The sequence below is a fragment of the Zootoca vivipara genome, chromosome 9, assembly GCF_965207765.1.
Source record: "Zootoca vivipara chromosome 9, rZooViv2.hap1.1, whole genome shotgun sequence".
Lineage (NCBI taxonomy): Eukaryota > Metazoa > Chordata > Lepidosauria > Squamata > Lacertidae > Zootoca > Zootoca vivipara.
Window position 1 is genome coordinate 48,584,053 of NC_142592.1, and position 18,490 is coordinate 48,602,542.

The window sequence follows — 18,490 nt, forward strand, 5'->3', positions numbered from 1 at the left end:
GCCGCAACCCCAGAGTCGATCACGACTGGACCTAATGGTCAGGGGTCCCTTTACCTTTACCTACCACTTTAAACAGTCATGGCTTCCTCCAAAGACTACTGGAAATTGTAGTTTGTTATGGGTGCCAAGAGGTGTTAGGAGAGCCTTATTCCCCTCACAGAGGTACAATTCCCAGAATTCCCTGGGAAGAGGGACTGACTGATACACCATTCTGGGATACAGTCTCTGCCCAATTATCAAGAGCAACGGGATAGGACTCCAGATGGAAAACCTGGTCTTTAGTCAGAGTAGAAATGTTTCCAGAAAAAAGGGGTTCCAGGTCCATTCCAGAAGGTGGATCTAAAACAGATCAGTGACGTTCCCAGACTAGAACTTGCCTTGCAAATCCAAGAAGCCTCTAGAGGAGGAAGGAGCTGAATTTGTCATCCATCCTTTTGCAACACTGAAGTTACAAGTCTGCAGAAAGAAGCGTACAGTGGTACCTCTGGTTGCGAACAGGATCCGTTCCAGAGGCCCGTTCGCAACATGAAAAGGCCACATCCTGAAGTGCCGCGTCTGTGCACGCGTGTGACGCAATTCAGCGCTTCGGCACGTCCGTAACCTGAAAAGACGTAACCCGCAGCGGACGTAACATGAGGTATGACTGTATCTGCACAAGGCCGTTTTGCATATGGACAGAACAGATTGCAAAATCTTTTTCAGACACCGGAATCTCACTCCTACAGTTTAGACAGAGTGGATCCATTCCTAGAGCTCTGGTTGGCTAGATTGCTTTCAAGACCACACTTCTACTTATCATACCTTGGAAGCTGCAAGTCCCCCTGAGCCCCCTCCAATAACTATCAGATCATAGTCATAAGAAGGTCCCAGTGCTTGTCCATTCACATCCAGAAGCTTTTTCAGCGTTCTTTCATGGTGTGCCTAAACAAGAGAAAAATAAATGTGTACATTAAAATGTGTCCAGAATAGCTTGGTACTATGAATCAAGTGATAGGAAAAAACGATTATGGCGGGGGGGGGAATCATATGGGGAGAATAAGGTGCACCAGGAGTGTTTAGCAACACAATGCAAGCTACCTTATACCAAAACAGACCATTGAACCATCAGTGTTATCTACACCAGGTGTGGACCACTGTTTTTTACTAGCATCTCGAGGTCCACCGAGCAGTGCCAGGTGGGGCCAAATGGAGGCACAGGTAAGAGCCTATTGCACTGCACTGAACCATTCACAGGGGATGACCAGAATCTGCGTTATCACAGACCTGGGATGCTAATATGGAAAGAGAAAAAACCTCAGTAGTGATTGTTAGTTATATAAACCCAATCTCTTTCCTTAAGCCACTGCGGCTGTTTGTCCTTGCCGATAACACTGCTGTGGTGATTACGAGGCCCAAAAAAGTAACCACAACAAATCGCCCAAGCTACGAATGTTAAAACCATGACTATATCCAGGAGTGGCACTTTAAACATCACTGGCTACCTTCAGGGCCGTCTTAAGCGGGTCGGGCGCCCTGGCGCGCTGATCGCTCCGCGCCCCCGCCCTGCCCCGTTTCTTCCCGCGGCTGGTGGGCGGGCGCAGCATGGTTTCCATGCGGCTTCGCCATGCAGCGCCCCCCTGCCGCCCCGCGCCACCCAGCCTACCCCTAGAGCCAGCCCTGGCTACCTTGCCCCCAACGCCTCCCCCATCATGTACTAGCAATTGCAGAGATTGTAAGTAAAGAGGCACTCTGTCTGAATTTTCAAATTTGGAATCAAAATTTTCCTGCAGGAAATTTGTTGCCTGTATTGTGGATGACCGGGTGCACCTGCCATCCCCTTTTGTAAAATTTAATAGCTTGTTCCTACTCTCTGCTTTCCGCAGTTTGCTATGTGTGTTATTTGGGGCTGGGGCTGCTGAGCAATGGATGATTTGGCCGTAGGGCAGCAGGCTGGTTTGATTATCCCCTAACCTGCTCTAATCCTAGAAATCTATGAAATGAATAGTGAGAGTCCACAGTCAAATGAATGGAAACATCCTGGATGCCCACCTTTTTGCCTGGAATCCTGCTAGAAACTGATAATATCTCGAGGGGAAATCGCTTTTACTACAAGGTAAAGGAATTTAAATATTCAGATTTGATCAGAATCTTTGCTTTACTAAAGTTAGGAGCACCCACAGTTGTGATGAGAATTGCAATAACAACTTTACATCAATCTCCCCCCCCCCTTTCCCCCATGGTGGGGCAGAAGTGGAGGAAAGGGCTGAATCTGCCCCATCTCCCCACCCCCCTTGTACAACCTCCCTAGACTACTTTTGCTTAAGTAAATAAATAAAGTCACAGGGAAAGACTGCAACTCACATCTAGTTAGGGCCTTAATTTCATTTTAGAACTCCCTGCAAAACTATAAAGAGAACTATAAATGTTAAAATCATCCTGTTTAAATAGCAGTTTTGCTGCCCCACTGTCTCCATGGCCAATGCTATGCTTCTCGTAAATAGCCATGCTGCCAAATAATTAACAAACCTGAATTGCCTGTTCACTGGCATGGGGATCCTATTTGCATGAAACTCTCCTCCACTCACAGGTTGATAGCTGTAGACACAAGGCACAGAGACAAGTGTACCTACAAACCCTGAACCCATCTCTTTGGCATGCACATAAAAAAAGCCCGGTCAGCTTTCCTGGAAAGGATGGGCAGGGTTTGGCAAGGCGCCAAGCTGCTTGTTGCAGAAGCAGCCATCATTGTGTGATATGCAGCCCCACTGGTCAACTGAAAAGGCACAGCTCTGTTCAGCTGCAAATAATGATTTGCATAAATATACCCTAGAAGAACTTATCAAAAGCCTAGCCTTTTGTATGCATGCATTTCCTCTACACCAGTTTCGGTGTATGCTCCAGAAATACAGATAAAAATCAAATCATACCATGCCACAACCCAGAAGAACTGGACTGGTAAACTATATCTAAATTTCACAAATGCATTTTGACAGCTGGGGTTGGCAAAACACATTCCATATCCCTCCAGTGTTGTAAATCAAAAATTCACAAGGCCTAAACTTCGCCAGGAGAAAAAAACTGGGGCAGCACTATCCCGCCTCTGGATAAAACGTTTCCGCTACTGTTGACCTTGGTGGTACAAGAGGATCTCAAGAGCAGAAATAAGTCAAATTAGAGCAGTTCCAGAGGACCTAGATTTTTGGAAACGAAAGCATTCAGATTTATTTATTTATTCCACTCTTCTTAACAAGTTATTTATTTATTAATTAGAAATATACATATATATACTGTACTGTTTTCCATTTATTATGTATGCATCTCAAAGCACTTCATAAAATGCATAAAAGCATGAAATTAGCAGCTGTTTAAAATGTCCAGAGATATCCCCTCCAGATGTCCTTTAAATTGGGCGGCCATGAGATTTGTGCTTTCAATACTGTTCGCACCTGCAAAAGGTTTTATTTTGGGGGACGGGGGGGGGGGGGGAGATAGGGTTGTATCCAATGCCAGTACAACCTTTGAAAGAGTAGACCCTTTGAAGTAATTAGACATGATTAACTTGGGCTTCTTAATGGGCCTACTGGTCAGTAATCGCACAGCTCAAAGATGGAGTTAACTCTTCATTAGCAAGAAGACAATTTCCACAGGCCTAATCAGCAGAGCAGCTCATTCCCAGTGTTCTTCCTCCATGAAAATCCCACTCTCCTGCTTCAGCTTCTGCCTCTGATTCTGAACTTCTCTCTGCCACAGACTCTCCCAGCTCACTAAGCCCTGTGACCTCTTCAGCTTCCAACACCACCTCTTCCCAGTCTTCTCCCTCTGACCACTCAATTATGGTCCCACCACCAGTCCCTGGGCTCCAAGCCTTCTTCCCTTGGTGATTCCCCAGCTGGTTCCTCCCATCATTCCTCTGCATCCAACCAGTCCCTGATACAATACTTCATTTCCTGAAACCTCCTACTGAAACACTGCAGCTTTTTGTGCCACAAATGTCCCAGTTTATCTTTTGTCCTACTTTCGCCCTTCCAGATGGCAATGCATAAGAACATGAGAAGAGCCAGCAGGATCAGGCCAGTGGCCCATCTTAGTCCAGCGTCCTGTTCTCACTGTGGCCAACCAGATGCTTGTGGGAAGCCAGGAAGCAGGACCCGAGCACAAGAGCACTCTGCCCACCTGCGATGCCCAGCACCTGGTATTCAGAAACATACTGCCTTAGACCATGAAGGCAAAGTTATATCCCTTGTGGACTGCAGTCACTGATAGCCTTATGCTCCATGAATTTGTCTAATCCTCTTCAGAAGCCATCCAAGTTGGTGGCTATCACTGTTTCTGGTGGGAATGAATTCCATAGTTTAACTGTGTGCTTCCCCAATGCACTGGAAAAGCATTTTTTTAAACAACAACAACAACATGGTGTACAGACACCCCAGTGTAAGTCCACCACTAATGTACTACGGTATTATTGTGTCCGTGACATGTCACAGATTATACCTGCAAAAACAAAACACCAGTCTGGAGTAGCACACATCACGTCAGAAACTAGAATGGGAAGGAAACCCTCCACAATTCCATATAAAGGACCTTTGTGTTCCCTTGGTATTTTCTGGCTGTTGATATTAACTGTCAGAAAACACCAAGGAAACAGAAGGGTTCTTCATATACTTCATATATAGTAAGACAAATGGAAATATGAGAAGCACTGAAAGGAAACAGCAGAGTGAGCTACACAAAAGGAGGGTTTGAATAGTTAAAAAGACAGGGAGACTAAGAGTTTGCCTGGCACTGGCATCTAAAAGCCAACAGATTAAGCCACAAGCCTGCTTCTTTTGGGGAAGGAATCCCAATAACTAGGACACCACAGATTAAACAAGTCCTGTTTCTGATCACCTCCTATCTTATCACAGGACCAGCATGGACTGGAAAGTCCTCATATACGATTTATACTTTCCCTTACGAGGAACGGCTTAGGGAGCTGGGTATGTTTAGCCTGGAGAAGAGAAAGTTAAGGGGTGATATGATAGCCATGTTCAAATATATTAAAGGATGCCATATAGAGGAGGGAGAAACGTTGTTTTCTGCTGCTCCAGAGAAGCGGACATGGAGCAATGGATTCAAACTACAAGAAAGAAGATTCCACCTAAACATTAGGAAGAACTTCCTGACAGTAAGAGCTGTTCGGCAGTGGAATTTGCTGCCAAGGAGTGTGGTGGAGTCTCCTTCTTTGGAGGTTTTTAAGCAGAGGCTTGACAGCCATCTGTCAGGAATGCTTTGATGGTGTTTCCTGCTTGGCAGGGGGTTGGACTGGATGGCCCTTGTGGTCTCTTCCAACTCTATGATTCTATGATTTCCAGTGAAGCATGCGGGAAGGTCCCAAAGAAAAGCCTTCCCCCAGATTACTTCCTGTACTCTTAAGTGAACACTACACTACAGCACTGCAAACACCAGGAACAGGAAATGGGACAAGGTCACAATGTAAGCCCTCGTGCTTTGATCATCATACTTTTCAAGTCAGAAGGGAAGTATGTGGGAGGATATGGCAGGGCCTTTTCTGTTGAAGCTCTTACTTTGAGGCACACATTTGCCCCAGACTAAACTTGTTTGTGTTTTTGTTTGTTTCAGGAGACAACACAAATCCTCTATTTTCAAAACACCTATTGGAAAACTGCTGCAAAAAGGGCTGCTTTTTATACAGGCTGCCTTGCATAATTTTCAAGTGACTGTATTTTAAAGCATGTTTTTTGCAAAATATAAATTTTGTGTGCTCTCCTATTACTTGTAAGGCACATGAAGCACTTGTTGCTTGGGAATTCTTAACACTGATACCATTAATAAACTGACATTACTGACTCTTGGGGTGAATGGTGGGCACAAATGGAATGCGACGCTTCTTTCTGAATGCTTTTAACCTACGATTTCTGAACTCAAATCAAGATAAATTAAGAGTAATTCACAGAAACACAACACAGCTTTCAGCACAGAAGCAAGTCACAGGGGTGAGCAGCCTAAGGCCCCCAATGTAATTTAGGACTCAAATTCTCATCAGTTACAGGCCGGCAACATATGTAGAAATCTAGGTTCAGATTACTGCTCAGCTATGCAGCTCAATGAGCATCGCCATCTCTCAGCTTGATGCACCCCACAAGATTATTGTGAAACTAAAATGGTGCTTCAATTTCTTTGGGGAAAGCGTGGGTTCAAAGCGTAGGAAGTATGGTAATTATTCAGCGATCTGTAATCTCATGGAATGCAAATGCTTCCAATCGCACAAAAATGTTTGTCCACAGTCTGCAATGTGTTGCTGGTGGCAGATAGCCATGTTCCTTTGTGTACACATATGCAATAAAGTCAAACCATTATTTTCTAGAAATTGTCTCTTGTTAACAGGAACTCAGAGGGCCCGGCTTACCTGCACAAGTAAGGCCTAAAGACTTGGATGAAAATGCTCCTACCCTTGACCTCAAGGCAACAGTGCGCAAATCAGGGATGCACTTACTGCCAACTGTGCTCACTACTGCACAGATCTATCCACGCCCTGGCCAGATCTCTGTAGTTCGGCCATTTTCTGCAATTTATATCCCACCTTTCCTCCAAGGAGTTTAAAGTGGTATGCATGGTTCCTCCCTCCCCGTTTTATCCTCAAAACAACCCTGGAAAATAGGTTAGGCAATGCCTAGCCCCAGCAGGTCACCCAATGAGCTTCATGGATGCTCAGGTCCTTCATCCAATCCCTACTCTAACTGCTACACCACACAGACTAGAGCAGGCATAGGCAAACTCGGCCCTCCGGATGTTTTGGGAACTACAAATCCCATCTTCCCTAGCTAACAAGACTAGTGGTTAAGGGATGATGGGAGTTGTAGTCCCAAAACATCTGGAGGGCCGAGTTTGCCTATGCCTGGACTAGAGGGATATTAAATTTAAACTAAAGCACGGGGGGGGGGGCGTTCCAATGCACTATTCTATCGTTACGCCTCCCTTTCAAAGCCACGCTGCTTTTTTAAAAAAATAAGTGTTACCGGTAGATTTAACTCTTCCCCCTTTCCCGCCCCATATGCTTCGAAGTGCCCGCGAGAAAACCTAAGACCAAAACACAGGAAGGCGACACGCATTCATTGAACGAAGCAAACGGTGCTTGAGGCTTTGTCTTCTTTGTGGGGGAGGGAAGCGCCAAGACTTACAGCGCAACCCCATGCACGTTTACTCAGAAGCAAGCTTCCCGCCCGCCAAGTTCAGTGCACGATCCCATGCAAGCTTACTCACAAACAAGCCCCACTGATTTCGATGGGCCTTTAACTCCTGGGTAGGTGAGGGTTAGAACACTCCTTTAAGGACGCTGGTGAGAGCTTTGTTTTGTTTCCAACCGTTCCGTTTCCTACCTTCCCAGTTTTTTCTTGGTCTCCGATCTGGTTCTGTCGGACGAAGACGACCGGCACCGACGACTCCATGGCGAGTTCCAGGACCGCGACTCTCAGCAGCGGCGCATCCTCTGCAAAGGAGAAGAAAGGGGAAGCACGTCGCGTGCGCGAGGAACGCCTTTTATGACGCTTCGAGCCCCGGGGGGGGGGCTTGGAGGCGTGGCCTCCCGCCTCTCCAGTCTCGCCAAGTCCCTTGAAGCTCTGCGCTGAGTCAAAGGCAAAGTAAGCATGACTTGCTGTTTCTGTGACTCCGCCCCCTTCCTCCTTCCTCCTCATTACGTCACTTACGTGCCACGAATCGAACCGGGCCGAATTAGCAACGGTGGGTTTTTGGGGGGCCGGGGGGGGGTAGCAGCAACACGTGGCTCCTGGGCAGCAAGATTCAATGGCTTCAAGTTGCAAGAATGGAGATTCCGACTAAACGTTCGGGGCGGGGCGCGGGGGACTTTCTGACAGCTGTTCCGCAGTTGAACAGACTTCCGCGAGAGAGGTGGTGGATTCTCCTTCCTTGGGGGTTTTTATACAGAGGTTAGATGGCCATCTGTCTTGGATGCTTTAACTGAGATTCCTGCGTTGCGGGGGGGGTTGGACTAGATGACCCTTGGGAGGTCCCTTCCAACTCTTAAGATTCTATTATTCTAGTGAGTTCAGCGAGACTGCTTGCTCTTTCTGCTCAGTTCCTGTTTGCCCTGGTTTAACCTCTCCTACACTGCAGACACTTCCTTAAAGATGCTCACATTTCACTGAATGCAAGGATCGGACATCCACTTTCCCTTCCATTCTGAGCAAGAGGCAGATGCAAAGGATTTATCTGTGCCAGCAAATAAAGCAGGTGCCTTTCCCTCCATTGATGGGTGGTGCTGATAACACCAAGATTGCAGGTTCGAACCCCGTATGGGACAGCTACATATTCCTGCATTTCAGGGGGTTGGACTAGATGATTCTCAAGATCCCTTCCAACTCTACCATTATATGATTTTCAAAATTCCATATGTGCCCACTGGCCCCAAAAGGATGGCATCTGCTGATTTAAGTGCTTCGACAGGCATTAGCATGGGGGATGGTGTTTAAAAGGCAAAAAGTTACCCAACAGTTTACATAAAAAGAGTCTGCTGGAACCTTTAACAGATTTATTGTAGTATGCATTTTCATTGACTAAAAGCCCACTTCATCAAATATGTGAGCTTCAGCAGGCAATCAGACAGAGTGACATTATCATATGCATGCCTGAGTTTAGAGGGAAAGATTGAACCTGAAATGTGCAGTCTGTGACATTGTGTGTGCAAAGCTCAAATATATCCAAGATAAGAACAGCGGCTAATCACAGCAAGAGTAATTAGCAATTATTACTAATTTAGCACCTTTAGTGGACCTCGGTCTTGGTCCGCATCCTAAGCAAATAGAAAAAAACATTCTGATAAAATGTAGTTCCGCAATTTCACACTGGAGTATTTTGTTAAAAACTCCCTGCGGTCAGGAGGCCAGTGTCCTGGAAAACTGAAATATTCTCCCTGAATGCTGCCATTTTTCGAATCAGATTTGTGCTCATTTACATCTAAGGACACAAACTGATATACAAGCGAAAGCAAATGTGTATTTTTTATTTCTCCAGAGTCTCTTCTGTCTTTAAAGGACAAGTATGAAAGCTGTACTTGGGGTTATTTCAGAATACTAGCTAGGACCGTGGAATGGATCCATCATGAACCCCACATACCAGCACCTTTTTGATTAGTACTTGTGCTAGAATTCAGATACTATTGTATGTACTGTACTGTATCTCCTCTGGTCCCTGGTGAATAATTCCCATAAAAACAAGGGGTAAATAACACTGCTGTTTTTCCCTTCCCACGCCTATTATTGGATCACTTATATGAGGCCTCAGGCATCATATAAATCCAAGTTACGTATACTTTGGATCACATTTCACAGAGATGAAAGGAACTTGTTTTCAAGTAACTGTGATCAGAACAAGGGTGCCACACTTCAGGCAGCTCAACCAGTTAAGGCCTTATATAAACAAGTTTAATGCCTTCAATAACATTGTCTTAAAGCAGCTTTTAAAGGAACACTTCATTTTCTGCTACCTCCCAGAAATCATAGGACACACATAGACAGAGGCAAGACCAAAGACCTTGTGTGGAGATTTTTAACGGGCCACTCCCTTTTTGTTCTGGGCTAGCAGCCAGCAGCAGCATGACAAAGCAAAAACACACTTGTTCAATATCATGGCAGAGATCAACAGTTGGGGTGGAGAATCTTTTTCATCTCTTTTCCACTTCTGGGAAGCTCTCTGAAAAGATAGATGAGTGCCACACCCCACAGCTGCCTTTGACTGGACTTAACCATCCAGGGGTCCTTTACCTTACCTTTTACCTGCAACTGAAACATAGTATGACAACTCTGAACGAGGTGTATGGGGTGTTAGGGGAGGGGTGTGGGGTACCTTTGGTGGGAGACACATTGTGCTCCTTCTGGGGTAGTTTGTCCACCTTTGGTCCCCACCCCATACTCAGCTCTCACCTGTGACTCTCATAAGTTGTCAGCATATAACAGCAGCCACACCCCAGGAACAGCTTTTACTAGCTGGCTAAGCCCATGGACTGCAAGAAGATCAAACCTCTCCACTCTGAAGGAAATCAGCCCTGAGTGCTCACTGGAAGGACAGATCATGAAGCTGAGGCTCCAATACTTTGGCCACCTCATGAGAAGAGAAGACTCCCTGGAAAATACCCTGATGTTGGGAAAGATGGAGGGCACTAGGAGAAGGGGACGACAGAGGACGAGATGGTTGGACAGTGTTCTCGAAGCTACGAACATGAGTTTGACAAAACTGTGGGAGGCAGTGCAAGACAGGAGTGCCTGGCGTGCTATGGTCCATGGGGTCACGAAGAGTCGGACACGACTAAATGACTAAACAACAACAACAAGCCAGGTAAGAGTAGCCAATGGGTCTCAAACCCTTGGTGAGTTAGCGGCTTCCCCTGCATGCAAAGACAGGCTCTGGCAGATTGAGTGGACAAGACCAATAGTGGGTCCAACGGTCAAGACGGTGGTTTCTGCACGTGCTGTATAGAGAAGTAAGGGGCATGTGGGGTTTGCCAACATGGAATAGGGAATCCACCTGGGAGAAGAAAAACTCTAATCCTAAACCTCCGCTGCCTTGCGGGACATCTTTGGGAGAAGAAAAGGCTAAGGTTTGGGAGAAGAAAAGGCTAACGCTACACAAATCTGGAGTGGGGTCCCTAAGACCATTGGATAGCAGCACCTTGTATGCCTCCTCCTGGCAACTCCTGCAGCCAAGATGCCAAATGTATTGCTCTGCTTTCCTTTGTACCACACCAACGAGGTCAAGGGGATGGTCTTGTCATCTGGGCAGCCCAGGATCTCCAGACACACTGCCCAGGCTTGCACCTCTAGATGGTCACTCAAACCGCTAACATGGCGGTTTGACTTCGCCCCCGGAGGCACACTCCATTGTCTCTCAAGACAGACAGATGCCAACAATGGCTCTGAATGTGTACAGAGAGTGGGATTGAATCGTGCCCACTTGCACTTGCTAATCCTGTCGTCGTCCGTTCTGCCCGCCTCGCCACTCACTGCATCCCCGGGTGCATTCAGCATGTCTGAAAGAGCCATCCTGTCTACAACTGAAGCTAGCAACCCTTGAATAAACATAGCTGTTTCTATGTGCCTTCAGATGATATCCCAAATGAGGATGGGGCAGTTTCAGTGAGGCTGGTGGGATGTTCATCTGGCACCCGCTACAGTGCTCAGAATTACTTGAGGGAAAGTATGTGCTTTGAATGTGCTTTAAAGGTACAGTGCATGTACAGCCTAAAAGTCACTGTGGGAATTACTTCTTGTAGACATGCCTAGGAATGAGCAGTTAGGCTCCCTGGCTGATTGACATAAGACAGGAAGAAAAGACAGACAAAGAGGGAGGGAAACAAGTATCTTGTGAGCTTCGGACGACTGGTTGTGTAACCTGTTAAAATGCCGTGAGAGAAAAGCAGCTACTACTTAAGTATGAAAATGCAGTCTTTCGTAATCTACCCTGCACCCCTAAATATGCTGGTATAAGATGAAGACCTGGATTCTCTGGATATCAAAATAAATAAATAAGAGTAACCAGACTTGTAAATGAAAATTAAGGTACCAGGTGAATGTTAGGGGAGGCATAACTTGGCTGACAATTAGTAAAATTGCTCCGTAGGGGGTTAGCTTAGAAAATAATTATGGTTTGGTGTTTTAAACTGATCTATCGGTATTGATACTGGGACGCAGGTGGTGCTGTGGGGTAAACCACAGAGCCTAGGGCTTGCCGATCAGAAGGTCGGCGGTTCGAATCCCCATGACAGGGTGAGCTCCCGTTGCTCAGTCCCTGCTCCTGCCAACCTAGCAGGTAAACGGCGTTTCGGCCAATAACGTGAGATGAGCGCCGCAACCCCAGAGTTGGTCACAACTGGATCTAATGGCCAGGGGTCCCTTTACCTTTGTATTGGTATGATTGTTCTACAAACAATGATTGTTCTACATTCAAGTCTCTTGTCAATATACATTCACTGTTGATGGAGACAGGGTACTTCCATTTTGTGGGGGCTGCATTAGGTGCCTGGCAGTGAGTGCATGGGCCAAACACATTGGAACTGTGCCAATTCCCCTGCTAATCCCTGCAAGGCAGACTTCTCATCTCCGACTTCCCTGTGAATCTTTGCAGTGGGTTTTACCAGAGCTTTGGGCTGTTTCACAGAACATCACAGTTGTTGTGATGAATCAACTAGGGCAGTTAAAGTTGATTAACCTTAAATTGATTAGTCCCATGAGTTTTAATTGATGAACTGGTTAGCTGCAGTTTGCATATGACTACTACAACAGCCTTGAAGGAAAAGCACACTTTGTCCTTAGGTGAATTGCTACATCAGCAGAAACTATCTTGGAAAGGGCATTCTGTCTTGCACTTCTGCAATGTGCCTGCCAACTGCAGTTTTTATATGCACATATTGGAAAATAATGTAACGTTTAAAAGAACCATACAACACAGCAGCCACCCTGTTGCCAGATTAATCTGGGATGTCTGTTCAGTGGACTGATGAATCAAATTATTAAACTTTGCAGTCCTACAAATTATTCCTTGCCTTCTTGCCAACGGCAAGTAAAAAATTGCCTCTGGGCAAGGACAGGATGCTGTACTGAATAATACAGTAATACTACAAATCACCCAGTAATTGTCTAGGTGTTTCATTCATGCTTATGTTCCCACGCTTATCCTGGAACTCTGGAGATTAAGATTTGAGAACAGGCTGTCTGCCTTAGCCCCGAGAAACTCCAGATATTCTTTGCATGAGAAAACTTGCCCACTTCCTCACCTGCTTCTCTCCTGAGAGAGTGGATGGGCTAGAGAGAAGCTTCTGCCCTGTCTCCCTGGAGAGCATTCAGCCTAGGGCTCAGAATCCAGGACAATAATTATTGCAACACAGGTGTGACTATTATTTCCTGAACAGGCAAAGCCCTAAACCCGGGGTGGGTGAACCTGCAGTCCTCCAGACTCCGCCAGCATGGCCAACAGTCCAAGGATGCTGCGAGTGGTTGTCTAGCAACATCAGGAGGGTCACAGGTTCCCCAGCCTTACTCTGCTCTAAGATGCCTCCTTGGTTGCTCATTCCATAAATGGAAAAGCTGCTGCCAGTCTGGCTTCTAGCTAAGGTGGAGGGTATACAGTGGTACCTCTACTTACAAATAACTCTACTTACGAATGTTTCTACTTACAAATGGAGCTCCGTCTGCCATCTTGGATGCGGTTTAGATAGGATATTTTTCTACATATGAATTTTTAGATAGGGTTGCTTCGACTTACGAATTTTTTCTCCCAATGCATTCCTATGGGATTCGACTTACAATTTTTTTCAACTTACAAATGTGTGTTCGGAACACATTAAATTCGTAAGTAGAGGTACCACTGTATTAAGCCAAATAGTGCTTGTTTTCACCAGTGCCAATGTGTGCATTAGATAAACCAGGAAATGCAAAAATTAAGCTGCAGTTATCCATTTTGAAATATTAAATTAATTATTAGGTTGGGGGGGGGAGTGGAATTAAAACACACAGGAGCCAGGAAGTACTAGACAAGGAGGAAAGACAACAAAATGTGTGGGTTGGTTGCAATTCAATCGCGTTTTCACCCCTTCACAATATAGCAAGCTGAGGAAGGAAAATCTGATTCTCATCAGTTTCTAACATGGGAGCATGTTCAGATATTTTACAGTGGAAGGGGTGCTTTAAGAAAAGTGATTTTAGAACCACCCTAAAGGGTTTTCCTATGTCTCTTTAATATTTTACTATTAAATACTTCCCTATTTGATTTTACATTAATAGTAAAATATTTTTGAAAGTTCCATGTCTGTCCTGAACCTTGAACCCGATGTAGATAGGAGAATTCAAGAGTTTTGCATGGAGCTTTTAAGCTGCCACACCTTTTGCACTGTCCAAAGTCTCAGCTACAGCATGACAAAGCAAAAAGAAAGTGCCCTATCATTATCATAGCTAGTCTCTAATAATGTTATATGTATGCATCTACATTCGTTCCCTCTGCAGTACATGACCAAACCTTCCTGATTTCACTGTAGCTGTTTTAATTATGCTGATAAATTCCTGTTCTTGCTGTCTTTTTGTGGACTCTACCTCCCTTTTATGCTCTGTGACCCAGTGAATTGTTACACCTTTCTCATACAAGACCGAAGTGCTGAACAGTTCACAGAAGTTTGTCTTTTGACTTAAAGAATCATTAGAAGTTAGGGCAGTGAAAAGATCAGCTATTTGATCTAGACATTCAGGACAGGCAGAGAATGGTTAGTATTGGAAGATAGTGAGATGCAGAAGAGGTGCATAAATAGGTTCAGTTCATAATAATTGGGAAATTATACTTTCCCACTTTGAGAAAGTTGCCACAAAAAGCCTCAACTTCCTGCCTTGCACACTCCTCATATTTTGTACTCATGGGGAGATCAAAAGCATCTGTTTTCACTTTTCATCTAAACACAGTTCCCTATTGACAACAGAACTCAGGGAACTGTGGTTTGCATACACCATGGTTAATGGGAACAAAATTATAATCAAACCTTGGTTTGAGATCCTGGCTTGTTCTCAACAATCACAGTTCCCCAAGTTCGGCCATCAAATGGCACTCTAGTTAGCTTAAAAGTGAAAGCTCTTCCTCCTCACAGGAGGGAGAGAGAGAGAACATATGGTGCTGTCAGTGGCAATGTCAATAGCAGCTATAATGAAGAGCAGAGGTAGTGTGCTTGAGTGTACCTTCAGGAGAAGACACACATCATATTTCTAGAGCAGAAAGACCAGCCTGGAAGTGCCCTCATTATATTCAGTCCAAAATTACCTTTCCTCTTCATGGTCAGTTCTCTTCATATAATGCGGAAGCTGACTATACACAGCTCTTGTACTGTAAAGCTGTTTATTGTAATCTTGGGTGTGCGCACACCCCTTTCCTGAATTACAGTTTGCAGGCAAGTGCAAACCATAGTTTGGCCACTTTGACAAGATAGGAAGGAAACCAAGGTTTGCAGTTAAATGAACACTGGGAGTTCCAAAGGAAGGAGGGAGTATATGAGCTTGAGGCGCTCCTGCAGCCTTGATTGTTCTCCAGTCCTGTGTTTTGTCTTGCTGCTTGCTCCTCATAGCTGCCAAGTTTTCCCTTTTCTCGCGAGGAAGCCTATTCAGCATAAGGGAAAATCCCTTTAAAAAAGGGATAACTTGGCAGCTATGTTGCTCCTGCCTCTTCATCTGTCCTGAGGCCTGAACTTTTATTTTCTCCTTGTTTCCGTCTTCAAATTCATCCTTTAGCTCTGACTTTCCTCTTTGGTTTTGACTCCTGGCTTTGTTCCTCTACTCCGGTCCCCTAGCGCAAATCCTGGCTCCTGATTTCCTGGCTTATCACGGACCGCTTCCCTGAACAATGTTATTGTTAATTATATGCTAATTATATGTTGATTAATTGACAAACAGCACAATTTAGACATAATTTATTTGTGATTAGCCTAATTTCCCCTTGATTTAAAAATAATAGGTGCATATGATGAGAACTGGAACACTATGTAAGATAAATGAGATACAGATTTTGTATCTTCAGTTTTGTGTTAAAATATTGTAGGCAGTAGGATCAGCTTCTGTAGTTCTTCAATAACTTTAATTTAGCATCCATACTCTTCACCTACCAAATTCTTCATTACTTTGCATGAAAGCAAACGCATTGCCTTCTTGCAGATGCTGCAAGTTTCACTGCTGAAGATCATAACATCGTTTTCATCTCTGAGTGTGGGTGGGTGATTAACTTCCAGTCTTCATATAGAAATATTACAATAAGATTAGATAAGGGCGAGCATGAACATTATTTATGCTCAAACTGGAGGGATGAAAATCAATTACTGTACTTAAAAAACGAAATAAATTGGAGTTGCAATTGTTTAAAAATAGTATCTATTTCAATAATATGGATATAAGCATATTCTCAGGACAGAAAAACATAGTTACACTATGGAACTCTCTGCCACAGGTGGCAATGAAGGCCACCAGCTTGGATGGCTTTAAAAGAAGATTAGACAAATTCATGGAGAAGAATTCCATCAGTGGCTACTAGCTATGATAGCTAACTTCACCAGATGCAGATTTAGGGCAGTGCGACGGGTTCTGCCACACTGGGTGCCAAGCCTAGTTTTGTGGGCCCCATTTTATACAAAACTAGGGTTACCAGACATCCCCGTTTCTTGGGAACAGTCCCCGGATTTGCGAATAAGTCCCCGGAGAAATTCCATCCCTGGAATGTCCCCGGGTTTCATCTAATGTCCCCAGGAAATGCAGCAGCAGCAGTCTCAGCAACCTGGAGCAGTTGGCTCTGGCTGTCTTCAGGAGCTGCTCAAAAGTCCCCATAGGATGGTGGTGCAAGAGCTCTAAGATGCAGCTTCTGGGCTGCCTCCACCTTCCCTGACCCCAGCAACTAAGCTGTGAAGGGAGGCTTAATGCTGCCTGTCGGAGCAGCCTCCCAACTCCTACTTGCCTGCAAGCAGGAGCAGGGCGGGGATCTCTCAGCTGTGAAGGGAGGCTTCACACTGCCTATCAAATCTTGTGCGCAAGCTGGAGGGGGCAGGGATCTCTTGGTTAGGCAATGGGAAGCCTCCCGTCCCAGCTGAGGGATCCATTCCCGCCCCATCCTGCTTGCATGCAAGTAGGAATGGGATTGGGGCTGCTCCGATGGGAAGAGAGGCATTGCGCTGCTCAAGCCGCTGCTCTTGTCCCTCCTTCTCTGCCTTCCATGCCTGACCCACCGCGCACCGCTTCCCTACCACCACCATCGAAGAACCAACAACTCAGGGGCTGCCCAGGCTCATGGAGAAAGGAGATAGACGCCTCAGAGGAAGGGGAAACATGGTGGTTGAGGTCAAGGCGGTGGCCACCCCTCTGCCACCGCCATCGCTGCAGCATCAAAGTCCCGAACGTGTAGTATTGATTGATTGATTGATTGATTGATTGTCCCCGGATTCACTAAAAAAAATCTGGTAACCTTATAAAAAACCCTTCCAGGCCCCCTCCATATGGAACATCCAACATCTGCAGAAGACCTTTTCTTACACCAGCAGGCGTCTTAACTGAATTCTGTTTTTATCATTTTAACTCACTTTCAGTTTCATCGCATTCAGTTCCTCCTGTACGCTACTCAGAGGGTATTATAATTAAATGGTATATAAACGGTTGAAAATAAATAAATACTGTAACAATAAAGCCTGTAGCCTCCTGACCGAAAATGGGACTCTGCGATCTACCTTGCCTGGACTGGCTCTCCTCTGTTGCTGACCCCTGGACACTTTAGACATAGAATGATTATTTGTGCCTAATCCTGGTTTGTATGACTTGACTTCTCCTGCCATTGTTTTGTGTGTGAGACTTTACACCGTCTTGCATTCCATAGGCATGGGGGCTTCCTCGCAGACTATGCCTGCCAGAGAAGGACAAGGACGGACATTGTAGTGTGTGTTGGCGACAAAACGATGGCAGGTTTAAGAAGGTGTCATGTTTCCCTTAGGGTGACCACAAACACCACCATATGACTTGTATGTCCGAAAGCGCCATTAATCATAGTCAGGTGAGCTCTTTTGTACAACCTCACTAATCTCTGCTTCTTTTGCCTTGTCCATGATTACAGTCTAGTTTCCATCATGTGTCCAGGGACGCAGTTGCTCAGCTTCAATTAAAGTTAATAGAGATGTTTTTGTCCAACCAAATAAATTAGGTTTCAACCACAAGACACTTGCAAATTACCCAAGCCTAGCAGCAGAACAGCCGCCTCCTAGCAGGCCAGGCTATTTGGGGAAGGGCCACAGCTCAGTGGTAGAGCTTCTGCTCTGTATGCAAAAGGCCCCAGGTTCAATCCGTGGTATTTCCAAGTAAGGCTGGGAATGTCCCCTGCCTGAAACCCTGGAGAACTGCTGACAGTCAGTGTAGAGTGTAGACAGTACTGAGCTGGATGGACCAATGTTTTGGTTCTGTATAAGGCAGCTTCCTGTCTCCTGTGTCCATCTAGCACAGTATTATCTACCCCAGTCTTCGCCAACCTGGTGCCCTCCAGATGTTTTGGGCTACAACTCCCATCAGCCCCAGCCAGCATGTTTGATAGGAGTTGCAGTCTGAAACATCAGGAGGGAGGAGCCTTTCCTAGTATCTGCTGCCTGAACTTGTGCTCTCCCTTTTTTTTACAATTTTATTTTGATTTTCAAAAGTTAATTACATTTGGTTTCCCCCAATATTTTTAAGAAATGTGAACTTCCTCTCCACCCCTCCGTGGTTTCCTTGTTTCCCGTTATCCTGCTGCATATTATACCTAACTTCCCTCTTCATCCTAACTTAGTATCTAAATAGTTTTACTGCTGGTTGCAGTTCAAATCCTACTTGTGCATTAACCGGACTGTTGTTACGTTTCTTCAAATACTCCACTGCTTATTGGAGTTTCTTTCACAGAATGTTGAACTCAGTGGACTTTGATCTGTTCTTTAAAAAAAGGCATCATTTTTGTGCCATGGGAACGGAACAAAACT

At 45.3% G+C, this 18,490-nt stretch overlaps 1 protein-coding gene across 2 annotated transcripts in view; it reads right to left on the reverse strand.

Annotated features, from left to right (window-relative positions):
• Positions 1-18,490, reverse strand: part of TXNRD1 (thioredoxin reductase 1) — a 57,281-nt gene that overhangs the window by 29,825 nt on the left and 8,966 nt on the right. Inside the window, exons 2-3 of one of the 2 annotated variants that reach the window (XM_088676749.1) lie at positions 7,356-7,465; positions 802-921 (exon numbers count right to left, since the gene is read on the reverse strand). In XM_088676749.1, coding sequence (XP_088532875.1) covers positions 802-921; positions 7,356-7,465 — 230 coding nt within the window. Of the gene's footprint in view, positions 1-801; positions 922-7,355; positions 7,475-18,490 lie in introns of those variants that run through there. The other variant, XM_035127517.3, reaches the window with a different exon arrangement.